We start from the raw sequence: 23,057 nt of genomic DNA, 5'->3' as shown, positions 1-23,057 counted from the left end.
AAATGAAATCAAGAGAATGCATAACCCTTCCATCCTGGGATTTGAACTCGATCCTTCTGTGAGTCAGAGCATCAACATTACCTCTCTGTCACTGGAGTTGATAGGCAGAATACAAATTTAGAATATAAGATAAGATATTTATCACTGCACGATGCAACTCTCCAATGATGCAACAACAAACTGAAGTGTACAATTGCCACTTGTGATAGTTGGATGTATACATTTCACTTGTTGCATAATTTGATGACATTGATTTTATTGCTTAACGATTTATCAGAAAAACAAAAGCAATGTAACACACCTTAACTGTCCTATGATTAGTGGAAGGTTACTTAATTTACAACCATCTTACCTCATAATACCACTGCTGAGATTCACTTATTTTGATTAGTGTCTCATGATTCTATATGCTTCCAACCAGAATTACTCAACAATTCACTTTTACTTTGTATGAGTTGATCGGAGTATGAACCTTGATCGACCAAGGGCCAAACTGTATGAACATCGGACCTTGCGACAGTGACAATGTAAAACAGTAATACAGTTACTTCAAGTAATGTTATCAGTAGGTGAGATGTCTCAAGCACTGAAATCAAAGATGGATCTGCACCATGGCCTATATCACTACCTGTTAGAATGGTTCCATTCTCTCTATAAACCTATCACCATGTTACCCTATGTTGCATCAGGTTCCTCACAACCTCGGGTAAACCTAGTAACCAGCTCATCTTCCAAACCTAGGTTTTGAAACACATCTGTTCCAAACCTGCTTTGAGGTTTTACATTTCAATTGTAATACTCAGGTTTTACAATTGGCATTTTATAAAGTAGATGCTTGATATGAAGACAATTTTCACTTTTGATTGGTTAAAAGTCACAAATCTTTCCACATGAAAATACCATAAAAACCCACTTTTCCCACGCGGGTTTTACATTTTCAACCCAAACATTGGAGGCGTGTTTTATCTGATACATATATGCAGGACAAGGCCAACCACTACACTTTATCATACATAAATAAAATACTCAACATTATAACCCTGACCCAGTCTGCACCAACATATCTAGAAATGATAACACACATCTGACAGTAATATTTTAACAGCAATACATGTCACCACTTTTGTAATGGCTTCCCTTCCAGCTGGTGCTCTTTTCCTGACCATCCTTGTAACTATCCGAGCAAGTGCTTTACACAATGAAGAAAGTCCAGAAATTCGCTATGAACCCAACTGGGCTTCCATAGATTCCCGCCCCATTCCGTCGTGGTACGATGAAGCTAAACTGGGAATCTTCATCCACTGGGGAGTGTTCTCGGTACCAAGTTATGGTTCAGAATGGTTCTGGGAAAACTGGGAGGGGAAGAAGGAAGCTAACTACATAGACTTTATGAAGAAAAACTACAAACCTGATTGGACATATGCAGATTTTGCTAAAGATTTTACAGCTGAATTCTATGATGCAAACACATGGGCGGAGCTATTTGCAGACTCTGGAGCTAAGTATGAGATAATTGCTACTATTCCTATACAGTGCAGTAGATGACCGGCCTGACCATGCTCTCATTTAACACCATGATTGTTTGTTATTGCTAAATTGATTGTTTGTTATAGGTACATAGTGTTTGTAACTAAGCACCATGAAGGTTTCTGTAACTGGCCAACGAATGTCTCCTTCAACTGGAATTCACAGATGCTTGGACCAAAACGAGACATAGTGGGTAAGACACTACATGATATGTATTTCAGTGGATACAGCTACACTACTGCCTAAAAGTTCATTCCCCTAACACGCGTTGAGAACGCGTGTAACACGCATGTGAAACGGGTGCTCAACGGGTTGCACACGGGGTGAGCACCCGTTGGACACGGGTGTGCAACGGGTGTGCGTCGCGTGTGCAACCCGTTGCACACGCGTGTGCCACGCGTGTAACACGGGACCGGGTTCCAGTTGAAGTTGACAAATTTATCAAATGAATAGTGAGATAAAACAAAACAGGGAGATGTGAAATTTGAGTTAATGAGCGGCCATTGAGCTGTGCTCACCAGACCGTAAATACAAGGTCGGCCCATCTTAATTAGTGTTCGGTTGCTAGACTTTTATGGCATGAACCATTCCACTAGGGTCCAGTCTAGCCATTGTGGCTAGCCGACAGTAGAACAGTAGTGAATTTAGATGCGAGTTTATTGCTAGGGGAACCCCCGTGTTGACACGATTGTCGCGGGTTGGTAAATGTTCGCCATTAATAAAATGATTGTTTGTGGATTGCGAACATATTCATTTGCCCACAGGAGTCATTCCATTTGATTGCAAATATAACGTTTTTCGTTCGCCAAATTTATGCTTTAGACAGTACAATTATGATATAGCCGTCACCACTACTAATGTCTCATTATTTCACGTAGGAATATGTCCCATTTCCCCACACCCCACTTTCTGTGTTGTATTTTGAAAGAATAAATAAAAGAAGGTTTTGTGTGGGACACTTTTATACTAATTATAAGAGGATGTTGTAAATGAATATGAACATCCATGCTGTCTGACAGTTGATAGAATTTGAGATCTTCACAATCACCGGGTGTGACCATGTTGACAGAATCTCGTTAGGGTTTGTGATTTTTACATTTGCCCAATGACCATGGTGAGTATTGCTGGGGATACCAAACGTAACAGTTTATTATTAGAGGTTGTGACTACCTATACCACGTAGATAGGATATCTTTAGGATTTTAATCCTTCTTTGAGAGGCATTTAGAAGTTGGAGTACTACGTTAGGAGAAGATTTATGGGTGACTTTAATCCTTTCTTTCTCTGTGGGTAATCCTTTCGTGTTGATTGGAGGAAGTCACTCAACCAGGTCATGACAGGTCGTGAGTTTACTCACTAACTACTGTGAGCGTTTTTGGCATGACATCTTTTCTTGTATAAACATAGAAACGATGCTCACTCACTCACTGTTAATCTTCTGCAGTTTGCTGGCAAAGTGGGGATAAACCTCAGTGTCAAAGACGATCAAATTTAGTTCGAATCCTTGTTTATATGTGACATCTCCCAAATGGGGACATTTTCATAAACTTGGCAAGTGATGATGAATTTTAATATTAATATTATTATAGTTTATGAAATTGTTAATAAAACTTTAATAAAATTGTGCTTCACTCTCACGAAAAATATATTGTCTGTGAGTAAATTTATATGTCACGTTACATCGGCATTTTTCAGTGATATTGGGACTACATGAAACATGGCTGGTTTTACATTTCTGATACAGGTGCTTGACTGACTGAGTAGTTCATGATCAATAAGATATGTTTAAATCAGTCAAGTTTGCAACAATAGATGAATAAGTTGATACATTTGGACCGCAGTTACCGATTACCAACTTAAGACATAGAGACAGGGAGGAGATATATAACCAAACCTATGATCCTGTTGAGACAGTTGACAGTTAGAACGTTGGATTAAATGACAGTAACTAATTTGAACATTCCCCAGTTATATCATAAAATACATCATAACTCATAACAGTCCGAGAGACAGCTTCCAGACTTATACTAGTATTGAAGGGACAATAGCTTTTGACAGTTTAAAAGTAAACTCACCTTAAGGTGCTTGCAAGTCAAAACTTACCTCCCTGTATATGTTTTTTAGGTTTGACAGCAACTATGCTTGTAGATTTCATAGATAGACATGATTGGTTAGCTAGATGTTATTACAATAAGCGAAAATGTCTTAAAAGTCCACAGTTTGTTTAAAAGTACAAAACGTGTGTTATAGATCTATCAACGTTTTCTTTTATTGAACATAATATTTGCACTATATTGCTGTAAGCTGTAAATAATCTAGCCTCCCCATGTACGTAACTTACATATATTTATGTATGACCAGAACAGCAAATAAAGTTCTGGTAGATAGGTACCTCGGAGATTTAACGTGCGCTTTCCGACTTTAGCCTATCTCGCACACGGGGAAGCACTTATACTATTAGGGTAAAAAAGCGTAATGATTAAATAAAGAAGTGCAAAAACCTGGTCAACCTTGAGATCCGGCCGGGGCTTGTAGTGGTTGATCGGAATGTCTGATTTTTCCACTAGTAAATAAAGTTCTTTGGTATGACCTCTTTTATCCCTGCTGACGTTATCCTAATGTTCAATTTCAGTCTGCCTCACTAAGCGTAAGAATGCATTGTACATGATAAACCACACTGATGCAATTTTCTATATATATATTTGTAGATATGAAGCATTCTAGTTAATTGTGGATACACTGGGCAGACAGAATTGTGTTTATTTCCAGGCCATCCTGATCGTCGTTTACTACTATAAGGTGTATGGTTGGAGGCAAGATCAAAGGCGCCGCACAGCATTTATTAGATAACAGACGGGGTCGTCCGTTTCGCTTTGAACAACCACCCCACCTGTCTGTAGGAGTTATATAATCAGTGCGCAAATAACTGTGTCAAGTCCACTGCCGGGCTGATGCGGTGTCAGTGTCAGCGATGAACATGAATGCCCAAATCATAGACCTGTAGCACTCACAAGTTGCTTAGCCAAAATATTTGAAAAGTGTATATTCAATTCTCTGATAACAGCAAATATAACCTTAGAAAAAGATTCAACATACAAACAATCAAATGTAGAACACAGACCTATGCTTATTATCATTTCTTCTGGATATGATCAACCTGCGGAACCCTCTATCCGATGAAGTAACTAATGCTCGCTCATTAAAAGAAATCAAATCCTTAATTAATCGTTCTGATGCAATTATTAATAATTTTGACTTCAAATATTTTCATAGATCATACCAAATTGTCCACTGTCGCCTTAGGCTCGGCTGCAGTGACTTAAACGCTGATAAGTTTAGACGACATGTATCAGACATACCAGACTGCACTTGTGGATATCACCTTGAAGATGCAATTCACTTTTTCTATAACTGTTAAAAAATACGATAATATCAGAAACACTGTGTATTTCTACACACATGGGTATGGTCTAAACATGATATTACATGGCAGTAGTTAAGCAGTTCTACAAACATGACTCTTCTTAAATCAGTTCATGACATCATTGTCAAAAGCAAAAGGTTTGAGTAGCTTAATTTTATGCATGTAGTAAAGGAAAACTGCATTACCTTATTTCACAGACACCACTTGCTTCAGTGTACTGGCTTCGTGTATTTCATTTGTGCATTTTGTATGTTTATGTTCATCACTCTCTTATATATATATATCCAGCTGTTGTTAAGTTGTTACCTGGAGAGGTATTACATAAGCAAGTTTTGCTTGTTTACCGATCCAGATTTCTTTTGAAATAAAAATACGTTTAAGCCAACACAGCTAACTCTAAAACACATGATTGTAAACTATTCAAAAGGGAGCACTAATCTCTGGCTTCTTCTCGGGTGTCGAACTCAAACTCATTTATTCTTAGAATAACATGACATACAATTATCTACAATTTTTATTATGTACAATTTAACAAAAATAATAAAAATAGGATACGTGGATACTAATACAATTTACCAATTGTATTGTACACATTGTTAAGGAATTTAGATAGGCCTTTTAGATTTCTTACACTGTTAGTGGTCATAATTTTCTTAAATGTTTGGAAACTTAATATATTGCTTATTTAAGAGTTCATATCGCCGTTGGTGTAAAGCTTCACATCGGAATGAATAATGCAATTCATCTCCCACAGCGATAGAACCACAGAGTGGACACTGGCTGTCTTCCCTGGGAATGTTCAGCCATCGACCAGTTTCAACTGGTAATCCTTGGTTAGAAAGTTCTGAATTTTAGTATTGGGAGAAATATTGATTTTAAGAGCAGTAGATATTTCGCAAATGAAGGTTGATTCTTCAGGTAATACGACCTTTGGATTTCCGCTTGGGCTTACTAGCTGCCGTGAGTCAATTTGCTCGTTAACGCAACCGAGCGTGACAAGAGACTGGGCTACCAGTCTGCAAGGACAGCTAAATAAACTTACGCATTTTTGAAAACTGATTGGTTACCCGTGATCTATGAAGATTTCAACAAAGGGCGCATGGTAATTAATTTCTTCAGCCTAAACAAACAGACAAATAACGGCGAAAGCTCATCGGATGTCGTTATTTGGAAATACCCCTGATTGTTACAGTTTGATAATAAAAAAAGTATCCCTGAGTGAAAGCATTTGCGGATTTCGGATTGCGTGGATGATACAATTACTACTCCCTTGTTGTCATCCACATTTTCTGGTATAACCCTACACTTCTGTATTTGTCGTAATTCACATGCTGCTCAGTTAATGAATTTATATTATGTATACTCAGTTGTAGCACCACTCAGATTACCGGATAAAGGTTCAAATTTGGTCTTCCTGGGGTAATTATTTAATCTAAATCCAGGTTTGAAGTGAGGTGGAATGTGAATTATGCACGTGGCAGCCCAGCAAGAGATGTATGATCAGTTGATTTACTTTTTTGTAAATCAACTGATCATTCCCAGACATCAAAGGATCAACAGGAAATACGTTGATTGATTAATTACTGTTATCTTGCACAGTGGATATGTCAAAAGTAAGTGTTTACATGTGAAGGTAGGGTTACTAAACCTAGGGAATACACTCATATCATGGCGTGAAGTACAGATGTAAAAACAACATACTTTGTTCAAAGGGTAACCGATAATACACTGACTGGTTGTTCATTGTTATCTAACTCAATGTATGTTTTTAAGAACCGTGGACATTATAAAAATAGTTGTCACGTGGGCTTTCTAAGCTAACTTGGCACCTATGTGAAACAATTGAAACAAACTAAGTGATCAGTTAAGAAACAGACACGGGTTATAATATTCTATACATTTAAATAACGTTTAAAAACGATATATTTAAATATATTTCATATATATTCCAAATATTGTTTCCAAATAATTATTATTAAAGTATTTGATTCTCACATAGACATTTGACATCGAATAAGTATTTTTGTACTGCTGCAGACGCAATGGATATTGTTCCTTTATGTTGATATTCCCGGATACATTATAACTTTGGTAGGTTGTAATAATGATATTTGCATTTTGTTTTCATTCATTCGCTGCAGCTTTGAACAGAATCATTCTTGTTCCTTTCCGTTTGGTTGGGAAGTTTTTCGATGCGCGATAGACGTTGTTTTCACAAGTATTTTCTTTGTAAGCGTGTAAATGTTACAGTCAATGTGTAAAATATGATTCACTCAGGCAATTTATTAAATATCTAAATATTTCAGTCATTTTACAAATTGACTGAATAATCCATTCATTTATTTAACCGACTGACTAAAAATGATAAAGACGACCAAAAGAGCTTAAACACATCACAATATATTAATTATGCTAAGAAAAGAAGCCAAACAATACAGAACTGTACTTGGTGATGATATTAAACATAAACAAATATTTGGAATTCGTTATCATATTAATAAAGATGGACATATTTTTCAGTTAATTTGTAAAATAAACTGAATATTTAGTCGTTTAATACATTTCCTTAGTGAAATCTGTTTACATTTTGAATGTAAACATATACACACGGTAAAATAAGCAATGTGCAGATGAAATATTTACTTTGTGTTGCAAGTCAAAATAGTGTACACGAAGATCGCACAATTACCAAGCAAGTGACTTATCAAAACTGCATCACCATTACCGATGCTCCCCACAAATATACCTACATTTCAAAAACTGTATTTCATTTTTGTTGATCAGTGTGACCATATGTCCTTCTACTTTCAATAAAAATGCGCTTACGAATGGCGAGCACAGGTCGCGAACAAGTCTAGATTTCTGCTATATCATCCGGGTACTCACTGAGAAAATACAGTAATGCACAGGTAACAACTACTCCCGCGGAATTGCATTAGATCAGTGCTCTTTTGTACGTTGAAATACTATATATTGTGAATGCCAAAATGATGTATCAAGGATCAAGTAGAAGATACATTGACCGTTGCACTGGGAGTTTATTCAACAGACCGTGAAAATAACACTGCTGTATCTTATTATTTATTTTAGATGACGCAGTCAAAGCTCACTTCTCCTGGCGGCCATTATCGAACGGCCAGCTAAAACACAACCCCGCGCTTACGTCTACAGGTCTCTTCCTGTAGTACGGTAATTAGTATTCTCTCCCTCAAGTGTATCCTCAATGATATAACCCACCCTCATTAATTACATGCTGCTCTTTTCCAGCCTCACGGCTATGGAGCTGTGATAAAGAGTCCAAGTCATCATAAAGTAATTAGGGTCCAATAAAAACAATGCGCCGCCAAACCTCATACATATTATCACTGAAAGTCGTACTACAGACGGTTAATGTCAAATCACAATAAAAGCATTTCAATTGCAATAACATGTTCCAGGACCATGTATTCTCATAACACCATCGGATTTAGAAGCAATGGTCGTATAAAACAAAACACATCTATTTGATCACAACAGTATTCATGTTATTCCCACAAAATCACATAAAGAAAGGAGACATTAGGAAATACATGTGCATTATCATTTTTCGTCAGGATAACAAAATTTTCTCTCCTTGTTACCACCTCCAGGTTCAGCTTAAGACGGGTCCTCCTTTGGTCAAAAGTTTGTTCCCCCTCTAATGAGTGTGTCACGCGTTGCACACGAGTGGCGGACGGGGTGCACACCCGTGTGCAACGCGTTGCACACGGGTATCACACGCGTGACCAACCCGATGCACACTGGTTGCGTAACGCGTTGCCCATGCGTGTAAGGGGAATGAACTTCTAGGCAGTAGTGTAAGTGCTTGTTCTATGTAACTATCCTCAATGTAACCAATCGAATGGTCATATTCAGTCTGACTAGATGGACCCAACAACATGGATAAATGCTCACAATAGCACTCACAGGATTGTCTGATCCAGATTTTATAACTTACATATGTCGTCATATTGCTGATGAACACATTTGTTGTCAGGTGAGCTGGAGCAGGCTATCCGCAGCAAGACAGACCTCCACTTCGGCCTGTATCACTCTCTGTATGAGTGGTTCCATCCTCTCTATCTGAAGGATGTTGCCAACAACTTCACAACTCGGGACTTTGTGCTTGTAAGACAATTCCTGTGTAATGATTATCCATAAATGTTTTCATTATGTGTGTTCTGTACAGACACACAAATGCAGAAGGTTATTACCAATGAAAAAGCAAACACTGCTCCTAGATATGATCTTGATTTACTTGCATGGATATGTGTGAGGGGTGGCTTAAAGTTCTAAGCCAAACTATGATGGCGTGCATTGAAGACTATTTTTAAGCATACCGGTAATCTCCCCAATTCATTTGTTTGTTTGTTGTTTTAATGCTTCACTCAGCAATATTCCAGCTATTTGACGGTGGTCTGTAAATAATCGAGTCTGGACCTAGTCACTTTTAATGCCTGCAGAAATATATTGTTCAAATTTAGCCTGTAAGCAGGGAATATTGTACTCCTTTGGAGTTGGGTGCAGCCATCCATCCTAAATGTGGAACTCTAATGAAGCATGGACCATAAACTTCTTAATCCATGATCAGAAAATCATAATAGCAGATGACCAAAAGGTATGCAAAGTTTAGCAGATGCCTAAAAGGTATGCAAAGTTTATCAGATGCCAAAAGGTATGCAAAGTTTATCAGATGCCCAAAAGGTATGCAACGTTTATCAGATGCCCAAAAGGTATGCAAAGTTTATCAGATGCCCAAAAGGTATGCAACGTTTATCAGATGCCTAATAGATATGCAAAGTTTATCAGATGCCCAAAAGGTATGCAAAGTTTATCAGATGCCCATAAAAGTTTGTAAAGTTTAGCAGATGCCCAAAAGGTTTCAAAGTTTAGCAGATGTCCAATAAGTATGCAACGTTTATCAGATGCCTAATAGGTATGCACAGTTTAGCAGATACTCAATAGGTATGCAAAGTTTAGCAGATGCCCAAAAGGTATGCAAAGTTTAGCAGATGTCCAATAGGTATGCAACGTTTAGCAGATGCCTAATAGGTATGCAAAGTTTAGCAGATGCCCAAAAGGTATGCAAAGTTTATAAAATGTCCAATAGATATGCAAAGTTTATCAGATGCCTAATAGGTATGCAAAGTTTATCAGATGTCCAATAGGTACATAAAGTTAAGCCGATGGCCAAACTGTTATGCTACACACAGAAGAACCTATGGACAGCACTCATGAGATTGACGAATATTCTATCAATGTTGATAGAATCATGGTTGTAAAGTATAAGAAATATGTCCAATTACTCATTTTTAGAAATGCCAAGAAAGTCAATTTTATCTCCTTCAGACCAAGACAATGCCCGAGTTGTTTGAGCTTGTCAACACTTACAAGCCTGACATTGTGTGGTCTGATGGCCTCATTGGACCAGACACCTACTGGGGATCCACACAGTTCCTTGCATGGCTCTACAACGACAGGTCAGTTTACAATTGCCGAAAAATGCCACAATTTTCACTTCCTTGGTGCTTAATCTGGACATTATGAGTGTGTTAGCCTACATTTCAATCAAAAACTTAATAAAGTTATATTTAAATATGCATTATCTAAATATTGTGATAAGCATAACTTTCCTGTTCAAAAACAGTAGAATTGGACCTTCCAAATGGTTTATAACATGTAGTAGCAAAGATGTTTTAGAAGCAGATAATTTCCTTGATAAATGTAGGCTTAATCTATCACCTCAGAGTCTCTGGCAACTCCGTGCAGTAAAAGCTTCTGGTTGACTGGAATTGAAAGAGTTTATTTATACACATTGTGGGGACATCTCCTATTTGTTTAGCATGTTTGTGTTACCCTGTTGTGCCCAGTTTTAGAAAATATCAGGTGAGCTACAGTTTAACAGAGCTAAAGTCACTTGCATGATACAGCTGAAAGGTTAAAATGTAACAGGACTTCATTTGCTTCCTCAGCAGTTTTTTTTAAGAACTTGATATTCAAAATCAAATTACGACAACCAAACTGAAAAAAACATACCAAACTGAAAGGACAAAGTATTTCCTCAACTGTTTTCTGAAGAACTTTGTGAACACGGGAAAAATCAATAAAGCACCGTCAGCATTTGAGATTATTCTTACTTAAAGGACATCTCCTCATTGATGAAGTCATTTTTATAGGCATAGCTGTGGGTAACTCTTAGTCATCAAAAGGGATCCATTATCTTCAAAGAGTCTTTTCTTGACAGTGCATGCAATGTCCTTGCCTATCAGAATCAGTTCAGGTTGGAGCAAGGATGTCATTATTTTAAAATATCAGGGGAGGGTTTTTATTTTTGTGTTCTTTATCATCTGTAGTGAAAACACTCAGATGGCCGATCATCTTTCCTTTCATCTTCGAGGACAGGACACCATGATAGTATACGTCTTTAATGAATCAGCACCTAACCATCTTAACCACGGGTCACACTTATTTCAGGGCTTGATTCAGCTGTATAAAACAAGTACCAGTGCAACCTTTTATGAAAAATGCAACCTAATACTTATGTCTACATGCTCCAATTGCATGTAAAACAATATTTCAAGTTTGTGTCTCACTAACCCTTTCTTGTCAACACAACAACTATCTTTGAATACACTCAATACCTCTATGCATTATTTACCATACTAATTGCTGCGTTATGTGTAATTCATGACACAGTCATCAGAGACGTGGGATTGTACTTATTTTGACTAATTTATGCATCTCTGGTTCATCTTGAATAAATTTATGGGGGCGGTCGGGTCGCCTAGTGGTTTGCTCACACCGAAGACCCGGGTTCGATTCATGACAAGGGCACAATGTGTGAAGCTCATTTCTGGTGTTCCCCGTCGTGATATTGCTGGAATATTCCTAAAAGCGGCGTAAAACCTCACTCACTCACTCACTTGAATAAATTTATGGGACCAGGGTGTAATCAGGCTATATCCATTGCAACTAGCTTTTCATGTTACATCAAGTTCCTTAAATTGTGCCCTGTACTGAAATTAATAGACTATTAATGCCAGAAGTAAATTATGTAATCAAAACAATTGTTATCATTGTTAATAATTTTTATGAATACTACCTCTATTACATCATTGCCATAAATCCTGTATTTTGGCTGCAATCACACTATAAGTAGAATAGACGGTGGGGGACAATGCCAAACCACAGTAATTTACATCATGATGCGGCAAAACCCTAACCTTTTAAAGGAACATCAATATTGATTAATGATAGATAAAATATACTATACTCCACAAGGATATTGGACAGGTAAAGAAGCAATACAAAAACTAGCTAAAGCAGCTAGTAAATATGTACTGTAAATCTTGAAATTAATGCATCTCAAAATTAATATGATTGCTGAACCCCAGCCCAAAATGTGACTCAATACCAACCCCACCCCACCCCACCCCACCCCACCCCATCCCCAGTGGAATGATACTTATCTTTACCTTAATCCAACCTTAAATTAATCCAATCAAACACAAATAACACTACTTCTTAGTGCTGAGTAGAGCACTTCCGTGAAAACAATAAACAATGTTTTCCTAAAAACAACACACAGTTCATATGTTAATTCTGTCTACTGGCATTAAGAAAGTTAAAAGGCAATAAAATAATTGAACCAACAACAGTTCACTGATTGGTATGCAGAGAAGGTTGCAACTAACTTGAAGGCAAGACAAGACAAAGGCTCGTAGATCTGAGAAGTGTGATGAAGCCTTTTGGTGCACGTTGGGTCGTGTCGGCCTTTGACGAAGTGTTGCGTGCGTGGCGTCTGTCTGTACTGCTGGAGTGGTCAATGATGCCTAGTTTGACACGAGTGGGTAGAACTCTTGAACACAGCAGTGATAATTAACTCACTGGATGCCTATTGTGTTATTCCTTTTCTTTGAATGACATTGCAAAAGTTGTATCTGAAACTTTTTTTTTATCAGGAATAATATATTCCATTTCTTGTTAATTTAGATGCAGCTTTTACTAAACATATTTAAAATAATAATAACCCTAAGCGGAGCAGCTGATCGCTATTGCCGGGTATTATTTTTTACATGGAACCAGTCTGACCAGTCACCATCAAGGCTCCCGGGCACGTGATCACGAGAATTACGTGTTGACATAGAATCGTCCAACAAAAACAAATATGACTTTTAACGATTCAAAGTATGGCATTTATGACATATGTAACCATTCTCTGTCAACTAAAGTTCGTTTCAAGGCGTCAATAGCGGTAATCTGACCGTGGTTGCTGTTAATAACGGTGAGTTGTGCGATCTTCCGATCGCCGAAATGAATTAAAACAATATTAAAAGTAATTTTGAACAAAATTAATGAAATAAGTTACAAACGTGAGTCCAGATATACAAAGAACACTTTTTATAGCCAGACAGTGTAATTACATGAATAACTTCAGTATGGATTTGTTGACATGGTATTTCCGGTGTTACGCGCTCACGGTAATGTCTTTCCATGGGGGAAAAAACATCAAAACTAATTAATTCGTGTATAATGCGCACCCCCTTCTACACAGCTGTGTTTTTTGGAAAAAAAGTGGGCACTATACTCAAGAAAATACGGTAATGTACTTGTTACAACTGCTGTTTATAGTCATTTTGGAGACATAAATGCATGGAACTCTGAGTAGGAGAGTAGACCAGACAGTGTCAACACAATTTTTGTCCTGTGAAATTATATTTGTAGAAAACAACAAGTACCGGTAACAAAACACTGGAGTGGCTTAGAAAGTTTCACTCACACATTTTTCATTTGTAAAATTCAATAAACATAACTAAACAGATATATACAAACTCATTAGACATTAACAGTCCAGGTTTCATACAGTAGTTGGCATCTATATTTTGCATTCAGAATCAACAGCTCTTGTCTAGATATTGAACAGTTCATTTTTCAAATAATGGTGTTTCATTATCAAAATCAAGAAAGTCTGCTTCACTGCTGTCGGTGGCAAAGATAGACACCAGAACATCATCATCAACATCGTCAGCGTATTTGATGTCTTGGTCATCTTGGTCGTCATCGTCGTCTGTAGAATTAGCTTGAACTTCATATAGGATGTCATCTCTGCTGCCATCATGTCTTTGTAATACAGCAATTCTTGAAAGACTTTCTGCAAGGCTTCCAGTATCCATGTACAAACAAGGGAGAGGTCTCGTCGGCACATGCAGCCTGTCAGACTGATGGACTTGTGCCCCTCTGCTAGCCATTGGTTCCATTGGGCACAAACTTTACAGTTAAGCGGCTTGTTAATGTTGAAATCCAATGGTTGCAGCAGGCTGGTCATCCAACTAGGAATGGTGGTGAGTTCAGTCTTCAAAGAGTTAAGCTGCCGTTTCACATTGGACTGGTGATGGCAACTAAATGCATCAAGCACCTATAAGGGTGGCTGTTTCAGCAGGCGGCCTGGACGTCTCCCCCTCATCATTTTGATCCAGTCCATTGTTATCTCGGCATCAAACCACCCCTTCTCCTGGACATAGACCTCTATTCCTTTTGGAAATGTCTCTTTGGGAAGTGTTTTCTCTTGAAAACAAAGTATCAGGGCAGTTTTTTTCCCCATCCCCAGTCACAGCCAACATCACTGTAAAAAGTGTTTTCTTATTGCCAGTGGTCTTGATGTTGATTATCTTCTGGCCCTTGAAATCAACTGTCTTTGTGTAAGGGATGTCAAATGTCAATGTGGTCTGATCTGCATTTTCAACCATTGACAGGTCAAACTCCATGCAAATTAACTCCTGTGACTAGTCGTCAAAATCTGACAGCAATTTCTGTGTAATGTGAGTCTGGCAATGAACTGAAGGTTCATGTCTCTCCATAAACACTTAATTGCCTTGAAGTTGTCAGGCATTACTCCTAATTTCATTGCCGTTTCAAGTGCCTTGAGACGTATGTCACTTGTGCTGACTCCAATCCCGGGCATTCTGCATTCTTTTACCCATTCTATCAGCTCGTCTTCCAACTTCAGGAATTGCTCATATTTCCACCTTTCTGCCTTCTTTGACTTTGGAAGGGATTGAAGTTTTGTCTTGTTTTTGCGCCAAGTCGAATATTGCTCTCAGAAATGCATCCAAAACCAGCTGACTGGTTGCCATTTCCCTCTGCATACCTCTGAAACTTTAGTTTCTCTCCATTTCTGTATATGTTTTGTATTTTGTTCTCTTGTGACAACGTTACCATGTGTAAATCATTGCACAAACAGATTGGTAAAAAAAAGTACACTGTCAATACCAAGATCAAATTGATTTATAAACATTCAATATAAACAGGATGTTAGCAGTGAATGTAATGTGTAATTCGATTGTGATCAAGGGCTTTTTAGGTTTATACAGTATGCGTCTCCACTCACAGTTCAATTTGGTGAATAGCCAAAGATCTATTGAGATTCAGAATTTTGTACAAGCTGTGTTGACTTTACAGCAGGTGCACTATTATGGCATACACCAGTAAAGTTCAAGGTCTCTTCCTGGTTTGCCTATTCCTTTCATTTAGGATAAAAGAGCTGTTAAAATCACTTTCAATAGGCACAGCTGTAACTTTCCCCTGCAACTCATGTCCTGCAGAGACCTTAAGCTTCCCTAAGAGACATCCACCAGCTAAGAGTTCATGTGGGTTGAGACGTGACCATGTCGATCATCGATAGAGCCCTCGCAAAATGATCTTCTGGGGAGGGGGGGACAGAGCTATCTGATGAGCATCATCAGTTGTGTGAGAAAGATCATATCTTGATGGAGTTGGTCCTTGTCTTGTTCTGGCACAAGCAAATCGACAAGGAACCTGCGAAGCTGGACTAATTGTAGATGGGCGAAACTGATGACACACATCATTATTCTGGTGAATAGCCAAAGATCTATTGAGATTCAGAAAGGGGGCACTCGGAATGTGTCTGTTGATAACAAAACAGATTAATTTCCTTGATGCTGGGTGGATAGGCACATGCAAATAAGCATCTCAGAAATCGAGGCCAATAAGCAGTGTTAAGCATAACTTTCTCACCGATTCCATCAAAAATGTTTTGTTGAGGATGTTGAGGTAGATGATTATCATGATGTCCAGTGAGATTTTCCTCAAGACCAAGAAGACCGGGGAATAAAAAAAACCCTGCTTTTGTCGGTTTCTTTAACTCTCGAAATGGCATGCTTCTCTACTAGGGCATAGATGGTGAGGTCAGCCGCACCTAATTTTAGACCTTCCAGATGGAATCAGTTGCCGACAAGGTGGGATACAAGAGCAGGGTTAATTTGGAAGTGCAGCATGTCCCTGTGAGTCACATCGAGAATCCAATTGTCGACATAAAATAACGAATAGCCCTCTCATTGGACCCAGAGTCAGTGTAGTGGTGGACAGAGGTAGACGATGATCCAAATCAATAGGGTTGTAGGCAGCATGATGAGAGAAGAAGTAGGCAGCATGATGAGAGAAGAAGGGGAGTCATAATCTGTGGTCAGGCCAGCTGGACAATGTGAAACATCTTCTGCCAGATCCTTGGCGTTTAAACTCTGGCTGACAAAAAGTGTTGGCTCGGCGTTGAGATCTATCAGGTCAACAAGTAGGTTGAAAGGAATGCTTTCCCGAGGGGACAAACTTCTTCCTTGAAGGTGCCCTGAAACCTGTGTCATGAGGAGGATCATTTGGGCGCTTTGGTGGGTAAGTAGAGCCATGTGCTTTGGTCGCAAGATTAGTTGTCGAAACTTGACACCTTTCAGTGGTATCTTGACAGACTTCATTAATAACTTTCCCCATCTTGTGATTGAAAAGTCTGGGAGCAGTAATAGGCTGGGTCATGATCATCTTCTTCGTCCCAAACAGCTCGAGACCTGATCTGAGAAAGGTGTAATTGCGACGACATCCAAACTAGGGGCGACAGTAAATTTTCTGGACGAGTCCAAGAGGCTGTGAATGAGTTCTATTTGTTCGGTCTGAATAGGCTTAATGGAATCACCGGAATTTCCTTCACAAGATGACTTCAATGGAGGGATAACGTTACTCATACCTCATAACCAATTAATGTAAGCTCTGATATAAATAGATTTCTTGGCGGCTTCATTCCTCTTAGGTTTCTTGATGGAATCTAGAAGCTTGGAGAACACAGGCTTAGAGAGGTCGGAACACTGCTCACATCGGGTGGTGAGGTGAGGTGAAATGAGGTTTAACGTTGCGTCCAAGATTATTGCACTTATATAACGATGTGCATGTACGTGTGTGTGTTTGTGTGGCTGCTTATACAAGTCCGGACTGATGCCGATTTATAGTGCTAGCTCACTGAGATACTATGCCGCAGTTTAACATGAATACCCCACTCAGACACAGTATACTGACTCCGAGCTGACAAGTCCTTGTTTTAGCACCTTAATGCCAAGCGCCAGACAGGGTAACAACAGGTACCATCTTTTAGCGTCTTTTGGTATTACGCGGTCGGGGATCGAACCCTGGCCCTTCCGATCTCCGGGCGGACGCCCTACCACAAGACCATGGAGGCAGTCGCTCACATCGGGAGTCATCAGAGCAGATGTCTCATCTACATTTCCAACAAGAGGAGTGAGGTTGTCAGTCACCATAAAATGTCCACACTTCTTACATGTGGAGGGGAGGCAGTCAACACATGCGACACAGGGAGACAGGGACACACACACTCAACCAGTAATATTCACAAGCATTGACCAGAAAATATAATTTATAGCAAACGACTTCTTATAGGTATTATTATACAGTAATATTATAGAGCTCTATGACACAATCAGTGCTAGAGAAAGATCCTTATAGGAGATGTGTCCTCCAGCACACACAGGAAAGAAGTGAGGTTTTTCCCTCCTCTGCACACAGAAGAGCTGAATGCTGTCAGTGTCAAGTAATCATATATAAGTGACAGTGAAGAGGTCTTCTGTTGAGAATCTGAAATTTTAGTTATAGTGTGATTGCAGCCAAAACATTTATTTATGGCAATAGAGGTAGAGGATTCGTAAAAATTATATATTTTCATGTAAACGTTAGAATGACTTGTGGTCCATATGAAATGAACTCAACATTGTGAAGAAGCTGGAGGAATATTTAAAATCTAAACAAATTAATCAGTTAAACAGTGGTGGTTGTAAATTGTGTAGGTTTCATCATGGAAAAATGTGGAAATAATTCACTGTGTCAGAATCAACTTTCTTCAGTGCATTTACCACACATAGACAAACCTGAAATGCAGAGAGGTATTTTTATCTTCAGTCCAGTCAAGGACACTGTGGTGACAAATGACCGCTGGGGAAACAACAAAATAAAGTGTCATCATGGGGGAGTCCTCACCTGTTGGGACAGGTACAACCCAGGTAAATCTATCCCCTTTCTCCACCCTCACTGGATCTCTAATCTTTGGGGCCTCCTTTACCCCAAGTCTTTGCTCCCACCACTTGTCTTTTAACCTACACATTTTCCTCCGCTTACTCCTCCACCATGTCTTCCTATTCGGGGGCACGGGTGGCCCAGTCGTCTAAGGCGCCGCGATTCGCTGTGCAGAGTTGCATCCCTTGGGCATGCCAGAAACCTATGATAGTGGGTTCGAATCCCGGTTCGCCCCAATTATGTTTCTAGGTTTGTCAGCACCATACCCGTGCCTGTGGATTTCACCAAAGTTGTAAACGTCTGATACTGTAATACTGTTAAAGGGGCATTAAACCCATCTCACACACTCACTCTTCCTATTCCTTTGTATCATACACACAGTTATTTTCATAAACACTTTCCTCCTCAACATTAATAATTCAAATCTGGAAAAAAGTTAGATATATTTTAAGAGACTTTTATGAAGAACATACAGTTGACTTAATGATTTCGAACAATTTCAGGTGTACTTCAGCCCAGGAAGTGGGTGAATGCCATGACAATTGACAAGACGTCCTGGGGGTTCCGCCGAGAAGCCAGCCTCGAGGACTTTCTCACCATGGAGGAAATCATTGAAACATTTGCTGAAACTGTAAGGTATATGAGATGACATAACCATTATCTCTATTTGTACAAGGGTTGAACTTGTTCCTATAAATATCAATTAATAGGCTGTGCTTGTAAGGTAAGTCGCATAAAACAGTTGACCTGTGAAGATCATGTGTCGAAAGAGGTGACTAACAGGATTGGATGGTCAGGCTCGCTGACTTGGTTGATGCATGACATCATATCCAAATTGCATGGATCAATGCTCATGATACCAATCAGTGGACTGTCCTATCTAGACTCATTATTTACACAGTCGTCATATACCTGGAATATTGCTGAGTGCTGTGTTAAACAACAAATAAAAACAAAGAGATCAATTACAGCTGATGCTAATAATTGATGCTGATGCTAATTAATTATGCTATTCTTTCAAAACTGAAAATGTTTGTTTCTTAACTAAATTCAAACATCAATGAACCCTCCTCAAACCAGTGACCTCAACATTACTGGTTTTCAAATATCACATTTTCTCAGAATTGAAATTCTGGTGCACTCTTAACAAACCTGCATGTGACATTTTCTTGCACTGGGAATATTTCTCTCTCTTTGTCTGTGACCCATATTGATTTCACTTATTTTATCATTAAGTTTTTGTTTTGTTTCCTTGATTTTTGGAAACAAAAGAACCTAAAACTTTCTGGAAAGCCTGTGATGGAGTCCATTTTCAGTCCCTGGGTGAACAAAAATACACTTTAGGCATCAAAGAAACAGAGAAGAATATTATTTGTGCTTCTTAACATGACAATATATAACTAAGAACGTGTTCACTGTTACTTATGTGTTTGAGAACATTCTTTTGAATAAAACCAAAAAATAAACACAAAAATCCTTACATCAGACAATTAGATTGAAAAGGAGATGTTTCAATAACATTAGTGAACTGTTTTTATTCCCCTAAAACAGCTGCGGTGGCAACATGCTTATGAATGTTGGTCCTACCAAGTACGGCATGATTGCACCGATCTATGAGGAGAGGCTGCGAGGTATGGGACAGTGGCTGAAGGTCAATGGAGAAGCTATCTACGGCAGCAAACCTTGGTCACATCAGAACGACACCGTCACTCCTCGAGTGTGGTAAGCGTAATAAGAACTCCAGATGACCTGCATACTTGTGTATAATACACAAAATATATCATCATAACCTGATTTATTTTGCTGCACAAAAATTCAAAACCCAACACTATACCTAAGTAGCCTTTTCAGTTTGCATACCTGTACTATTTTGGCATGCGACCTGTGAAGATCCGGGTTAGAATAGGTCTTCAGCAACCCATGCTTGTTGTAAGAGGTGACCAAAGGGACCCGATGGTCAGGCTCGCTGACTTGGCTGATGCATGTCTTCATATCCGAATTGATTGATGCTCATGATGTCAGTCACTGGATTGTCAGGTCTAGATTCGGTTACCGTATACGACGTAATAAGCGTCCCACTCTTATAAGCGCCCACGCCGATATTTGCTAATATACTTGCCAATGAACAACCCCAATGAGCACCTATTGATAAATGTACACAAGACTGTTTATTCGTGCATAATATGCTTGTTATATGCACCCTTAATTATGGACAATTAAATTCTGGAAAATCTGTCGTATATAAACATTTCAGCATAAACCACGAAATTTACGCTCTTTGAACCAAAATAATATTCTAATAAGAGCCCCCTATTTCTAATTTTGAGATCGCCCTGGGCGCTTATTATGTTGAATATTGTATTTAGAAACCTCTGTCTTATTGCTGAGTGTGGCATTAAATATCAAACAAACAAAACTTTTTTATACATCTATACTTATAATTACTGATTTGAATGCGGTCATCATGTATACATGACCTCTACTGCAGTGAATACAGAACAAAACCGTAACTTAGGCATGCATATCACTGTCGTGAGGTTATATGGGACAAATCCAAAGAGAAACTATTAATACCTGATGAATGGTACATACGACTAAATAGTCCATCACTGGAAAACTTAACGGAGCCCTTAATAATGCAGTGTTCAATGATTACTGTGTCATGCTGGAGTTGTGTTACTGTGTCATGCTGGAGTTGTGTTACTGTGTCATGCTGGAGTTGTGTTACTGTGTCATGCTGGAGTTGTGTTACTGTGTCATGCTGGAGTTGTGTTACTGTATCATGCTGGAGTTGTGTTACTGTATCATGCTGGAGTTGTGTTACTGTGTCATGCTGGAGTTGTGTTACTGTGTCATGCTGGAGTTGTGTTACTGTGTCATGCTGGAGTTGTGTTACTGTGTCATGCTGGAGTTGTGTTACTGTATCATGCTGGAGTTGTGTTACTGTGTCATGCTGGAGTTGTGAGGGAGCATTTTTCATGCGAGGGTTTTGGAAATACAATAGTTGTTACATCCATTTCCTAATTTCACTCAGTTTCATGGATTACAGAGCAGCACACATCATGAAAACATCTTTATCATACAGCAATCCTCTAAAACAAGTCTTTTGACACATTTAGGACTTCTCTATACATAAGGTAGTGTAAGTCTAAAATATGCAAGCGTTTCAACATCTTTATTGTATGAGCACATCTGATAATCCTAAATGATTTCAAAAACGACTTATTTTTCAGGTACACACAGAATGAAGGCTTCGTCTATGCTGTCATATTCTCTTGGCCTACTGGAACCATGAATAACCTTGTCCTCAGTGCCCCAGTGCCCACCACTAGCACAACGGTCACCCTTCTTGGCTACATGGGCCAGTTCACTTGGGACAAGCGGTCATCAGGCGGGATGACCATTAATGTTCCTGCCATTCCTGTCAACCAGATGCCATGCAAATGGGGCTGGGTCTTCAAACTCACTGGCATCGAAAACTAAAATATAGGGAGATACCTATTGTTGATACTTCATTCTGTTGATTGTAGGAATTCACTTTGCAGTCATATAAACTACAGAAGATAATGCATGTAAAAGTCGGTTGAAGAAAAGAATATGAAATTGATTTGTTTTTATTCCTGACACGAATAGAATAAAAAGAAAGAGAATGTATAACTTTTCCCTTCTTGAATTTGAACTCAATCCTTCTGATTGTCAGAGCACTGACATCATCTGCCATTGTCAGAATACAAATTAAGAAATGTTATGTTACAAGATTGTATATCATATATTTTATGTCCATATATGTTATCTCTGCCAGCTGGAATATGTCAAACTTCCCATTAAGTATATCAGAACTATGACAGTGCTTTAGCGCAGTGCAGTGCAGTGAACCAGGATTCAGAGCAGGGTCACAGGATTCTGGGATGCAACTCAGCACTTTGTCACATCTTATATGACTGGGCCATCCATTGAATAAAGTATTTCATACCCAAACTTTCCTCAACTTTTCATCTAATACTACAACTTTGTTCCCTTTTACATACTAATATTGTGTTTAATGTTAATAATATCTTAATGTGAAGTTTACACGGTATATAGCTTTTTCATTGGACAAGAGGTAGTTCGCATGACTGCAAAAATGCAGTGTATGAACTACACAATTTGACATTCATACGTTTTTCATGAGACCATATTCTTGAAATGATGTAAACACTGATGGACTACTTAGACATTCTTAGGTGACCCCTTCGAATGCCCTAACATAAATACACAAAGAAGTGTTATTTCTGATCATTTAGACCTTTTAATCATGAACATACATTGAGAAACGTCAGCGAGTTCAACTCCATGATCTTTCACGAAAATCCTCGCTACAACCTATCCTAGTGATGGGTGCCACCGGTGGGGCAGGATACGCTCACCTTTTCGCAGACATCTGGTATCATGGCTATTTGATAGTGATTCATAAACACATGCTCATGATGTAGTTGGAATCCTACAATTGATTCTGCTTTTTGCAGAGATTTCTATTGGATATGGAAAGGGTTGTGTCGCTTATTTATCTGAATGAAATACAAAAATACTGTTGACAATATCACATTTGTTAAGTTTGGCTGTTGCATTCACCTGTATTCATTTCAAAGCACCTGCCAAACAATTCAGATATCAAAACGAATTTGCCAAGCCACACATGGCAATCTCATGAGACACTGTCAATCAGGTGGCTGATGATTGTGAT

The 23,057-nt window shown here is 38.7% G+C and overlaps 1 protein-coding gene across 1 annotated transcript; it reads left to right on the top strand.

Annotated features, from left to right (window-relative positions):
* The first annotated feature begins 1,113 nt into the window (after nt 1–1,113).
* On the top strand, nt 1,114–22,275 carry LOC139473595 (alpha-L-fucosidase-like). The gene is made up of 8 exons (XM_071256266.1): nt 1,114–1,502; nt 1,614–1,720; nt 8,967–9,097; nt 10,319–10,449; nt 18,221–18,321; nt 18,838–18,970; nt 19,886–20,056; nt 21,568–22,275. The coding sequence occupies exons 1-8, from the start codon at nt 1,129–1,131 to the stop codon at nt 21,815–21,817; spliced, it is 1,398 nt and encodes a 465-aa protein (XP_071112367.1). The 5' UTR covers nt 1,114–1,128; the 3' UTR covers nt 21,818–22,275.
* Nucleotides 22,276–23,057: the final 782 nt, after the last annotated feature.

Source organism: Haliotis cracherodii, unplaced genomic scaffold (assembly GCF_022045235.1).
Source record: "Haliotis cracherodii isolate W230 unplaced genomic scaffold, xgHalCrac1.p SCAF_3, whole genome shotgun sequence".
In the NCBI taxonomy this organism is placed as follows: domain Eukaryota; kingdom Metazoa; phylum Mollusca; class Gastropoda; order Lepetellida; family Haliotidae; genus Haliotis; species Haliotis cracherodii.
Note: the sequence above shows the minus strand (reverse complement) of the source record. Positions and strands in the feature narration are given on the sequence as shown.

Excerpts from the sequence above, each read along its gene's own strand:
- LOC139473595 (XM_071256266.1), top strand. The coding sequence starts at position 1,129 with ATGGCTTCCCTTCCAGCTGGTGCTCTTTTCCTGACCATCCTTGTAACT. Across the intron at positions 9,098-10,318 it reads CAACTCGGGACTTTGTGCTT|ACCAAGACAATGCCCGAGTT; the intron begins GTAAGACAATTC and ends TATCTCCTTCAG. Across the intron at positions 18,322-18,837 it reads TTGGGACAGGTACAACCCAG|GTGTACTTCAGCCCAGGAAG; the intron begins GTAAATCTATCC and ends GAACAATTTCAG.